Below are 11,513 nucleotides of genomic sequence, written 5' to 3' on the forward strand. Positions count from 1 at the left end.
AACACAACGCAAACACAGGTATGGTCGGTCGACAGAGATCTGCTCTTTCTAACATAGCGTCCACCTGCAAAGTGCTGTTGTCGCGTTCAGTAAGGGTAGATATTAACATACGCATCTTGGATGTTTGATTGTTGTTTGCTTCCGCTACTGTTTAAAAGATTAAGTGCTTTTTTTTTATAACAAGTAGGCTGGAAGTTCTTTTCCCTTCATTTTCAGGAACAACTCATAGTACGTTTAATTCAAAGAAAAATATATGCTATGTATAAGATTGTGGGGTCCTTATTACGCAACAAGAAAAGGCAAATGATGCAGTTTGTGGCACAGCCACATATTGAGGCAAATTACTTCTTTTGTTGTCATTTATGCATTAGATGATGGGTTATGTTTTCATTATGCTAAATCCACAATTATGCACAAAACTCAGTGGTTGCTGAATCGTATAATTCCAGTGGGCCTGGCAGTATGTCATCTCTTAAATACTGTGTAATGGGTTCTTATGCAGCTCTTTGGATAAAATGGGAATGCCACAGGCACCCCTGATTTTCACATGTGCCACCACCCCCACGGACTCCCCTCCTCTCCCTAGGCGTTTGAAGTAGCCCAAGGCATTGATTATTTTTTCATGAAAGTTAAACAATTAGGCTCAGAAAAAAAGGCTGCAGGTCTAAATCAATCCTTAAAGATAAATAACAGAAAAAAAAATTCTGCTTGTAAATGGGCCTTGGGAGGGCCTGGCCAGCCTGCCCCCACTACTAGAGCGGGCCAGATGGGTGGGCAGGGATGTGTAACAACTGAAGTAGAGGTGGGGGAGCCACTAAAGGCTCGAGCCTACTTCGAGCCACATATCTGCCTGTGGCTCGGCCCGAGGTCCTCCAGGACTCTCGGGCCAACACGAGCTTTGGTGAAACTCCCTGCCTCCCGCCCCTCCTCCACACAAGTTCTTATGGTAGTGCGAGTTTCTGGGTGCGGCAGGGGAGGGGCAGGTCAGGCCAGCGGGCTACGTGCATTGTGATTAGTGTGAAAAGAAGCCCCGCCGCTCCGAGCAGCCGCTCTTGTGCTGCGCACAGGAGGGGCCGCAGCGCCGGCGGGCTGTCTCCATGTTGGTAGTGAGGAAAATGAAAACACAAGAGCTACAGGCACTGGCCAGTTCTGTGCTGCATCCACCAGCATCACGCTTTGAAACCTGAATGGTCCTGCTTCCAGGGGCGGAAGGAGAAGTGCGATAGAAAGAAGAAACTGGAGGCTGAAAGCAGTACTTCGGCGGGGAAAGAAGCACACAGTACCAAGTAACACACCAGGCTAAAGAATCCCAGAAGAGGAAAGGAACAAGGAAGGCAGAGGGTTCAGATACAAGGGAGCAGATAGCATTGCATGACTCCGCGAGGAGACAGAGGCAAAAAAGAAAATACGAGAGGAGAGAGAAAGAAAGTGAAAGCAAAAAAGAGAGAGCTGGTGAGGCTGAATTAGAGAGCGTGGCGATGGGAAAGAGAAAATGAGAAAAAAAAAGGTAAAGAGCAACAAATAGTACGTGTGTTTAAGAGAGGAAATAGAAGCAAATGAATATGAGCAAAGGGTGAAAAGTGGCACCCTTCGCTCGCATTATTAGTGATAGACTGCGCACACGGTGTAAAACCTTTTTAGGGGGCTCGGCTCATGTTTGGCCCTGGCTCGGCTCTCGCCGAGCTCTCCCCACAAACGGTCTGGCTCGCCCATCTCTAAAATGGAGTCTGACAAAACGCCAGGGCCACCGCTCTCACGGCTGCCGCAGCGAGTTAAAAAGGCGAGAATCTTCCAGTTTAAAAGCAGGGCAGCCCTAGAACTAAAGGTCATCCTATCCGGCCCCAGAGTCCTTGGCAGTGAGATCAGATGAGAGCTTTACAACTAGCCAGTATTTTTAGGGTTTAGAGCAGGGTAAGTGTATTGGGTGGTAAGGATATTTTTAGGGTTTAGAAATGGGAAAGGGTAAGGGTATTGGATTGTATGGGTGTTTTTAGGGTTTAGGGGTGGGTAGGGGTATACGGTGGTAAAGGTATTTTAGGGTTGAGGGGTGGGTTGGGGTATAGAGTGGTAAGGGTATTTTTAGGGTTTAGTGGTGAGTAAGGGAATTAGGAGTTAAGGGTGTTTTTAGGGTTTAGGGGTGGTTAAGGGATAGGGTGTAAAGGTATTTTAAGATTTAGGGGTGGTTATGGGTATTGGGGTAAGAGTATTTTGGGGTTTTATGGATGGGTAAGAGCACAGGGAGGTAAGAGTATTTTAGGGTTTAAAGGTGGGTAGGGGTATACGGTGGTAAAGGTGTTTAAGGGCTTAAGCGTGGGTAGGGGTGTAGGGTAGTAAGGGTATTTGGGGGTTAATGGGGTGGTAAGGGGTATTGGGTGTTAGGGTATTTTGGGGCTTTAGGGGTGGGTATGGGTACAGGGTGGTAAGGGGATTTGGGGGTTGCGGGGTGATAAGGGTAATTAATAAAGGGGGGTTTCTGAGTTTTCCCCTTAATAAAAATAAAATTAATGTATTTTTAACAATGGGGGTGTGGGAGGTCTACCCTCCCCAAAAAAAGATAAAAAATGTATACACATATTTTTTCCCACTTACCTTATTTATACTTACCTGCAAAGTAAAGGTATGTGTGATAAAAGCAGATGCAAGGTAAATGCATCTGTTGTAAAAAATGCGTGGTAAAGTCATGTGTAGTAAATGCATGCGCTGTCACGTCGTAGGATGTATGACGTTACAACGCATACTTTTACAATGCATGCACTTACAACGCAATTTTTACAACGCAACATCCACTACAACGCATTCCATTACATCGCATGACACTACAACGCATTTTAAAAAACTACCTTTACAACGCATTCCATTACATCGCATACTACCTTTACAACGCATACCATAACAACGCATAATGTTACATTGCATTTAAGGTAAGTATTGGATAGTATAGGGGTAAAAATTACTATTCTTACTCCAGGGGGTGCAACAGTAGGGTAAGTGTTGGATAGTATAGGGGTAAAAATTACTATTCTAACTCCAGGGGGTGCAACAGTAGGGTAAGTGTTGGATAGTATAGGGGTAAAAATTACTATTCTAACTCCAGGGGGTGCAACAGTAGGGTAAGTGTTGGATAGTATAGGGGTAAAAAATACTATTCTTACTCCAGGGGGTGCAACAGTAGGGTAAGTGTTGGATAGTATAGGGGTAAAAATTACTATTCTAACTCCAGGGGGTGCAACAGTAGGGTAAGTGTTGGATAGTATAGGGGTAAAAATTACTATTCTTACTCCAGGGGGTGCAACAGTAGGGTAAGTGTTGGATAGTATAGGGGTAAAAATTACTATTCTAACTCCAGGGGGTGCAACAGTAGGGTAAGTGTTGGATAGTATAGGGGTAAAACTTACTATTCTAACTCCAGGGGGTGCAACAGTAGGGTAAGTGTTGGATAGTATAGGGGTAAAAATTACTATTCTAACTCCAGGGGGTGCAACAGTAGGGTAAGTGTTGGATAGTGCAGGGGTTAAAAATTAATATTCTAACTCCAATGGTATGCATTGTAATGGTATGCGTTGTAATGGTATGTGTTGTAATGCCTGCGTTGTAGTGACATGCGATGTAGTGTCTGCGTTGTAATGGTATGCGTTGTAAAGGTATGCGTTGTAGTGTCATGCGTTGTAAAGGATGTTCCGTTGTAATGCCTGCGTTGTAAGTGAAGTGCGTTGTAATAGTTGCGTTGTAAAGGTTGTTCCCCGTAATTTAGTGAAACTGGCTGCATAATGTGTTCCTCCTCTGCCGCATAATTCCAGTGGCCCTGCATATTGCAGAAACAGTGTGATAGGATTTTGCCATCCCAAGAAAAGTAATTGAAAATGTAAATACAATCAATTTATGCCTTAGTATTGGTTTATTTCATTTTATTTCCTTCAGTGACACTATTCTAAATTTGTGGCAATATATGAAAACGACTGTCACTACCAAACATTTTGACTTTTCTGAAGTGAAAAGACTTTTGCCCAAGTTCACTAACAAAACACAGATGCAGCATGGGCAGGAGCAGGGCAAGTTCCCATTATACAAGGTTGTAAAAACTGCAGTGACAGCTCGACTGTGGCAGCACCTGCAACACACACTGCCACTGCCCTGCCGACGCTCAATCACCAGGGGTGCTGGCTGCTAAAATAACTAGAAGGAATTAAGGGTCAGGCACAAGACTTCTAGGCACCGGTGACAGTGCACTTAATCTCTCCTAGCAAATGTTCTCTTTATGCCACATGGACAGATATTCCTACAATCTGGGGCTTCATAAGTTCAAACATTGCCACTCAGCCTTTCATTTCCGACTCAAGAGTGAGACAGCAAGCACGGCAAAAAGACCTTAATGTCCTACCGTTAATATAACAATTCTGCCGCGCTAGGAGTCCCTGATCTGAATAACACAACACTTATTTGAGCTTCAAATAATTGTGATGTTTTGGCAGAGAAGACCGCATAACCTGCACAGTCCACTAATGCTATTAGCTATCAATTACTTGCAGCTGTGGACGGCTGGCTTCCTTTGATCGGGAGTCCTGGCACATCCAGCTCCTCAATTTTCGCAACAATGGCTCTGAAGAGATGAGAAATGGGGGTGAATAGAGGACAGTACAAGGACAGGAAACATGATGGAAAGGAAAATAAAGCTTGGAGAAAAGAAAAGATTGGAAAGGAAAGAGGAGGATGAAATAAGAGTAAAGTAGTAAGTAGAATGGAAGAGAATAAATATGACAGAGTGAGATGATTAGAGAGGAGAGGGATCTGTGCCAAAAAGTAGAGAAGGAGATGGTGACGGTGTTAGAGGTAGATAAAGGATGAGCAAAGTGGGTGGTGGGAATAGGACAATTGGTAGTTCTGTACAAAGAAAGGGACTAGAGATGAGTAGAGTGAGTAGAGTAAGAGTAGGGAAGGGTGCAGGAGGAAAAAGAGGTTGATAAAGGAAAGGAATGATGACAAAAACTGTTTATCAGAGACAAGGGTGATGGACAAATGATGAAATGCGGTTGGGCAGGGAAGGCGCATTAAGAGGAGAGTAGTAATTAAGAGAGTGATGGCTGGGCAGGGGGATGGAGACAGAGGGTGATGGGGATAGGAAAGACTACTGGAAGAAAGTAAGAGAATAATAAAGAAAAGGGAACATAGCAGTCACAATTTAGAAGAGATAATTCTTTTACAATTATAACTATTTTCGATCACTTGGATCATAAAAAGTGCATTCTTCGAAAATAAATAATACAAGTTCATTAAAACATGCCGTCATTCGGTTTTGAGGCACTCACAGTAGCTGCACATTTGCACTCTGTGCCTCTTAAAATGTATTCCACTCAAAGGATTGGCGGCTGAACATTGGTTGAAAAGCTGGCCTCTTAATGGCTAAGTGCATTCCTCAACCTCCGAAGCTGGGCTCTTGCCACAGGGGGCAGCTATGTGTAGAAATGGGCGCACATTTGATGTCTGACCAGTTTCCAACTTGGATTGCTTTTTAATTGTTATGGCACCTTTTTGAACTAAATGAACAGCAGACGTTATTACTACAAAGTGCGGTACAGCTCTTTTTATCTATTTAACATATGCATGGCTCCTAAGTCTTTAAGCTCTTCTGTTTGCTGGTGAGTGCTCTCCATATGATGAAGGCCTTGGTGCGGCTGCTGTTCACAATGTGGAGAGCTGCCAGTGAAGAACAGGTACAGGCAGCAAGATTGCAGGGTCCAATGACACGCCCACATAAGCACAAACACTCACATGAAAGCATTAAAGGCTTCCGTTAGACACAGAAAATCAGACCCGAGAACGAGCAGCAGTCAAGGTAGGGCAGACAGATGAGGGAAAGGTGGAGAGAGTCAAAATTGAGGTGAAGAGAGAGGTTGAGGTCGAAAAAGGGGATGGTGAAGCAGAGAGGAGAGGGAGATATGTAGAAGTGTGAGGGACAAAGGTGAGGCAAAGAGAGGAAGGAGAGTGAGGAAGAGAGAGTGCTGGTGGTGAGGTGGAGAGAAGACGGAGGTGGGTAAGGATGAGAGTGAGAGAAAGGTACAGAAGAGAGTGAGCGGTGAGGTAAGAAGGAAGGAAGAACATGAGACAAATGGATGAGGGAGCAGAGGAGGCACAGTGAGAGTGTGGAGAGGTGAAGAGAGAGAGAGAGGCAGCCGTGGCAAGGCCACCCAGCATGCCCAGACCCCCGAGCTCTCACACTCCTGGAAAATGCTACACAACTCCATGGTCCACCCATGCTTGTTAAAGGCCCTCCCAGACCGTGAATCCTGGAGCCAGGCCTGCCACCCATCCAGACTGCCCTCATGCCCCTCTACTGGCTCCGGTGATCCTGGTGAAACCCTGATGGGACCAGGCGCAGGGAAGAGCCACCCTCGCTCTTCTGCCAGACCTCCGAGAATCACCAGGATAAAAACGTGCGAGCTCCCACCAGCTGGACCACGGCAGCCAACTGACTCAGCGGCCGCCATCTCGATGGAGTCAACGTCCACTCCCCGCTCCCATGGTTTTACCACAGAAACTGAAAGATGACTTCAGAGGCTGTGAAAGCAGCCGTGTGTTTTTACCCGCTCAGCGCTCTGAAGAGGCATACAAGCGGAAACAGCATCTACCAAATCACTGATAAATGAAAACAAATCCAATCATTAATGATTCCCCATGTTTGCATTACTTTGACAAATGGATCAGTAATTCCTCATGCTGAAAAATAATACAAAAGTGTGTTCCACCTGCATGCATTATAATTCAGTGTGCAATACTTGAAACCAGCCTAAATGTCTGTAGCTATAGTTCTTCAAGCTATTGATTTCTCGGGCGCTAAACTCTGTCTCTTTCTTCGCCAGCATGACGGCTGTCAATCACTGCGTGGTGCTCCTCGGCTGCCTCGTCACCTGCTGCAGTATGTGCAGACTGTCGAACATCACCATCGTGCTGGAGAAGGAGGAGTGTGGGCTGTGCTTCGAGGTCAACACCACGTGGTGCTCGGGTTACTGCAGCACGCAGGTGAGGCTCTGAGGAGATGGAGGCGAAACTGAAGTAAACAATCACTGGCAACGCCAATACCTCTGCCTTGAAAATGCTAATGCATGCAAATACAGACGTGCACTAAAGTTTGCGTCTGCTGAATGCACAAATGCTGCTTAGCACATTAATATCAGATATATTAGCCACAGCTGGAGAAAAAAGTAGTACAAAAGGAATGCTTTCTGTACAGAATGTATTTAGGTAATACAGAATTAAATATGGGCAACAGTGTGATGTTTGAGGGCCCTTTTCCGATGTAAAATAACCCCTCGCATAGTTCAATGAAAGCACTTCTAAAAGAGTTGAATGATATAGGAAATAGCAAATGGCACTCGGAGAAAGAGCTATACTTCTCCGGGAGGAGCCAAACTCCACTTTGTGCACATTTTACACAAATTGCAACAATAGACCTAAATAAATCAAAATGAACAAAGGGGGGGGAAAGGCTATCAATCATCAGAGGTACAACAAATAAAAAGTATCATCTTTCTAAAACACATTTTAAAGTGTGATGTCGCATAAAAACTGAATTAGAGGAAGGCAGTGACAGAACGTCTGCTAAAAAGGCAGCTGTCCCATCCTTCCACCTTAGCATTTCCCTGTCTCAAGCAGAAGGGAGGACAAGGCACGTTCCAGATAGGACCATCATGCTGGGAGCAGAGGGACCACCGAGATAGTAATGAACTAGCATTCCGGTGGTGGTCATAGCCATGTTTGGGATATTGCTTCCAAGATAGGCCCGCATGTCAGAGAATTGTGCAAAATGCTCCTAAATTGATACCAAGAGGTTGTGGTGGTGATGTCAAAACCATGAGGCCAAAGGACAACAATGTCGCCTAATGATGGCAATGTAAGACCATATTAAATGTGTTGCTTAGTTGTTATGTATTTGTCATATCATATGATTTATTTCTTAATAGTAGTACTCTTTAGAAAGATTTGGCGCATTTAAGCGTTGTCTTCAGGTTCATTTTAGTATGCACTGTTTGCCCTAGATTGCAGGTCGGTGCTTGAGAAATGTGTTTTTTGGGGGGATTAGCTAATGCACTAATATTTAAAGTATAGTTTCATGGATCAATGTCGATTATTACTAGAGAAATTTTAAATGGAAAGCAACATTGTAAAAAAAAAAAAAAAAATCATATTCCAAAATGTGCTCCCTTTGTAGTACAATTAAACTCTGGAGTCGGTTTAACAAGACTTAAAATAGGATAATAAAGTGCTGTGTGGGACACTTTATTTACATTTTTGCCGACAGGGTTCTGCTTTTACAATGTTGATTTACTGCCACTAGGGAGGATTCATTGTTGCAAGCTTGCTTCCAGGATAGGCCTCCAAGGGTGACTTTCATGTGAACTGATTATTGCTCTGAAAGCGGCCCTGCCATGGTGAAAGTGGTTTTATTACCACCACTAAAAGAATGGAGAAATGATCTGATATCATCGATTTAACTGAAATAATCCTTGTGAAATACAAAAAGAAATATTAACCGGTGAAGACCTCTTTCTGTGAAATACCAGCTTTGAAATCACATGCAAATATTTGATGAAGAGGCTTGTTCATGTAATATATAGAGGATACTTAATGGGAAACTGTGTTAAGGTCCAATATTGTCATTTTGAGGGGTTCTGGTGGTGTCATAAACCGCAAAGCTGAAGCCAGCGTGGTTTGTGTATGTCACGTGAACCACAAGACTGCAATTTGGGACCATATTACCCATTATCCTTTATTTATTTATTTACTGATTCTATATTACATGTTTGCGTGGGGATATGTCTTGAAAAGGTTTTTTGTTTTAAATGCAACTAACAATAGGTACTGATTTGAATTCGAATGCTTTTAATTTTACAATATACTATCGTGATAGCTCGTGGATGTATGGCATTTTGTGGCTGCAGTAATTGCCACATTATTTGCCTCAATATTTGCAGAAGTTGCAGATTTCACCACAAAAGTTACTTTTGGCTCAAATTGATGATAACAGTGCTGCCGGAGAATGTGCCGCATAATTAGATTTTTTGACGCATAATTGACATAACCTGCCACATAATTTAGAGGACCTTGCCACATAAACTTAGTAGCTCTGACAATAGTAAAACTCTGCAAAATGGTTTGGGGATGTCAATATGAAGAAGAAGCCTGTATTTCACACGGAATCATGAACAGTTTTCTATAGTTTAGAGTTCCCTGTGAAATATGAGCTTTTTGTACCACTGCATTTTGTGCATTAAAAGGGCCCAAAAATGTAAAATGTGCGTGTGTGTTTGTATGTATATATTTATATATATATATATATAAATAGATAGATAGATAGATAGATAGATAGATAGATAGATAAATAGATAGACACACACCTCTGTACCACGCAGAAGATAACACGAGGACCGGTCCAGGTGCTTGTACTCAGCCATATTGCTGAAACCAATGCAGTCCTGGCAGAGTTTCTGTTCTTGTGGTGACATGCATCCATCCCTCATGCTGTTGCCTGGTTTGTCAAATGAGCTAAAAATCAAACCATATCATCCGCATCTTAGAACATCCACACTGGCAATCTCTAGACGCTAGAAGAGGGGCGTGTGCAACACACATAGGTGTTCCACACTGGCCTCTCATCTGACGTTTCTGGAAATTACAAAAGGTACAAAAGTAAAATGCCTCGCTTCAGATGCTGGAAGCATCTGATTCAAGTTCACATAAGACAGACTCTCCTTGCACCCAGAAAGGACCTAAAACACACGTTTTACGCTCTTCTTTCCTACACTACTGCCATTGTTGTTTTTCTCCTTTCTGTCTTCCTTCTGTGTCAGTGTACAACTTTCCAATGACCTTGTGGCTAAGTTTTCACCAGACAAAATACTTAGAAATGTAAATCAAAAATTAAATAGCAAACAAATGAGACTTGAAGGTCCAGTGTTGTGTCCCCAATGTGTAATTGTCATTTGTTCAAACACCAATAATCTGGTCGAAAATGCTGTTTATTGATGCTGCTCAGAATTGAGCAGAGAAAGTAGAGTACATATGAAAGTGTTCTTTATATTAACAAAGATATGTTCAACATACGTTTTATTCCTCCTTTTGATGCAAGACACTGGTTGTAGAGATGTTTTATAGAAATACAAAAAAATTATTTTATGGACACAGATCAATCTTTCACCCATATATTAATTATACATTTCAGACATTTTAAAGGCAAAGACATAGAACTGCTGTAAGAAAGGGATTGGTTAACAATTACTCTATGAAGTAGCCCTGCATTTACTATTATACTTTCTGTTTGGAATTTTTGGAAATGGTATTTTAAGGCATATCTTTTTTACTTTATTGTAGGATCCAGTGATCAAGGACCCACTTGTGCCCTTTGTGCAAAGCTCATGCACCTTCAAGGACATTGTATACAAAACAGTGAGGATACCGAGCTGTGGCGCCGGCACCGCCGAGTCTTTCCACTCCTATCCAGTGGCCACCGATTGCCACTGTGGAGCCTGCGACACAGACCACACCGACTGCACCGTCAGAGGCCTGGGACCCAACTATTGCACTTTTAGTCCAAAGCAGTGAAGGACAACCATGGACATCTTTGAATTGCCTCACCCTCAAGGAGCCACCGAGTTTCTCCTTGAAATAATAGACCTTATTTATTGTGAAATGGATCACTTTTGCATGTAGTAATCTACAGGAAAAAACGGGACGTTTCAAAAAAGTAATTTGTTATAATTAGCTTTAATCTATTCAATTTCTTGGTGATGTCTTTGACTCCAGAAAAGCCTTGACGCTCAGTAGATTAAATAATTATATGATAACATACTAGAATATATATGTAGTTAGGTAATCTTCAAATTTCCATTACTATGTTTTTATGCAAATGAAAATACATTTCTTTGAGATTTACATAATTAAATAACCCATAAAAATAATTGTTTTCAACGTACCTACTTTTTAGCACTGTATTAGTGAAACCGATTTTATACTACGTGTATTTTCCAACACTTTGCAGCCCCCTCTGTAATACAGATTGCACTGGTGCACATACAGCGTGTGCGCGCCCTTAAAGGGACATTCCTTCAGTTGCATGGGAGTGCGGTGAAAACATTTTGCCTCTATGCATGCACCATATATGGATACTGGTGCAGGGGCAAAAAGGCTAGCAGGAGGTGCACATATATGTGCATCACAAAGAGGTTGCACGTAGTCAGCAAGAGCCCCAAGGGGACTCTATGAAAGGGACAAAAGGAGGCCCTACAAGACCCCATACAGCCCCCTTCATGTGGGTGCCCTCAGTCATTCGCCCGCCTGCAGGGTGATCTCAGTCCCTCTTTTGAAGTGCAGAACGGGTGCCATCTGCACTGTGAAAGGCACAGCAGATGCTTCAAACAGCCACTCTGCCTTTAACTGGCACGCTGCCCCCAGGGGAGCTGCAAGTTGGCAGTTGCCCTGCAGACAGCTCATTGATTGTAATAGGGCACTCTGCCACGGTCTGC

At 43.1% G+C, this 11,513-nt stretch overlaps 1 protein-coding gene across 1 annotated transcript; it reads left to right on the top strand.

Annotated features, from left to right (window-relative positions):
- The first annotated feature begins 1,018 nt into the window (after window positions 1-1,018).
- On the top strand, window positions 1,019-10,970 carry LOC146859913 (follitropin subunit beta-like). Its single transcript, XM_085646303.1, has 3 exons — window positions 1,019-1,507; window positions 6,855-7,014; window positions 10,363-10,970. The coding sequence occupies exons 2-3, from the start codon at window positions 6,856-6,858 to the stop codon at window positions 10,591-10,593; spliced, it is 390 nt and encodes a 129-aa protein (XP_085502429.1). The 5' UTR covers window positions 1,019-1,507; window position 6,855; the 3' UTR covers window positions 10,594-10,970.
- The last annotated feature ends 543 nt before the right edge of the window (window positions 10,971-11,513 follow it).

Source organism: Triturus cristatus, chromosome 3_1 (assembly GCF_964204655.1).
Source record: "Triturus cristatus chromosome 3_1, aTriCri1.1, whole genome shotgun sequence".
Taxonomy (NCBI): domain Eukaryota; kingdom Metazoa; phylum Chordata; class Amphibia; order Caudata; family Salamandridae; genus Triturus; species Triturus cristatus.

Excerpts from the sequence above, each read along its gene's own strand:
- LOC146859913 (XM_085646303.1), top strand. The coding sequence starts at position 6,856 with ATGACGGCTGTCAATCACTGCGTGGTGCTCCTCGGCTGCCTCGTCACC. Across the intron at positions 7,015-10,362 it reads CGGGTTACTGCAGCACGCAG|GATCCAGTGATCAAGGACCC; the intron begins GTGAGGCTCTGA and ends ACTTTATTGTAG.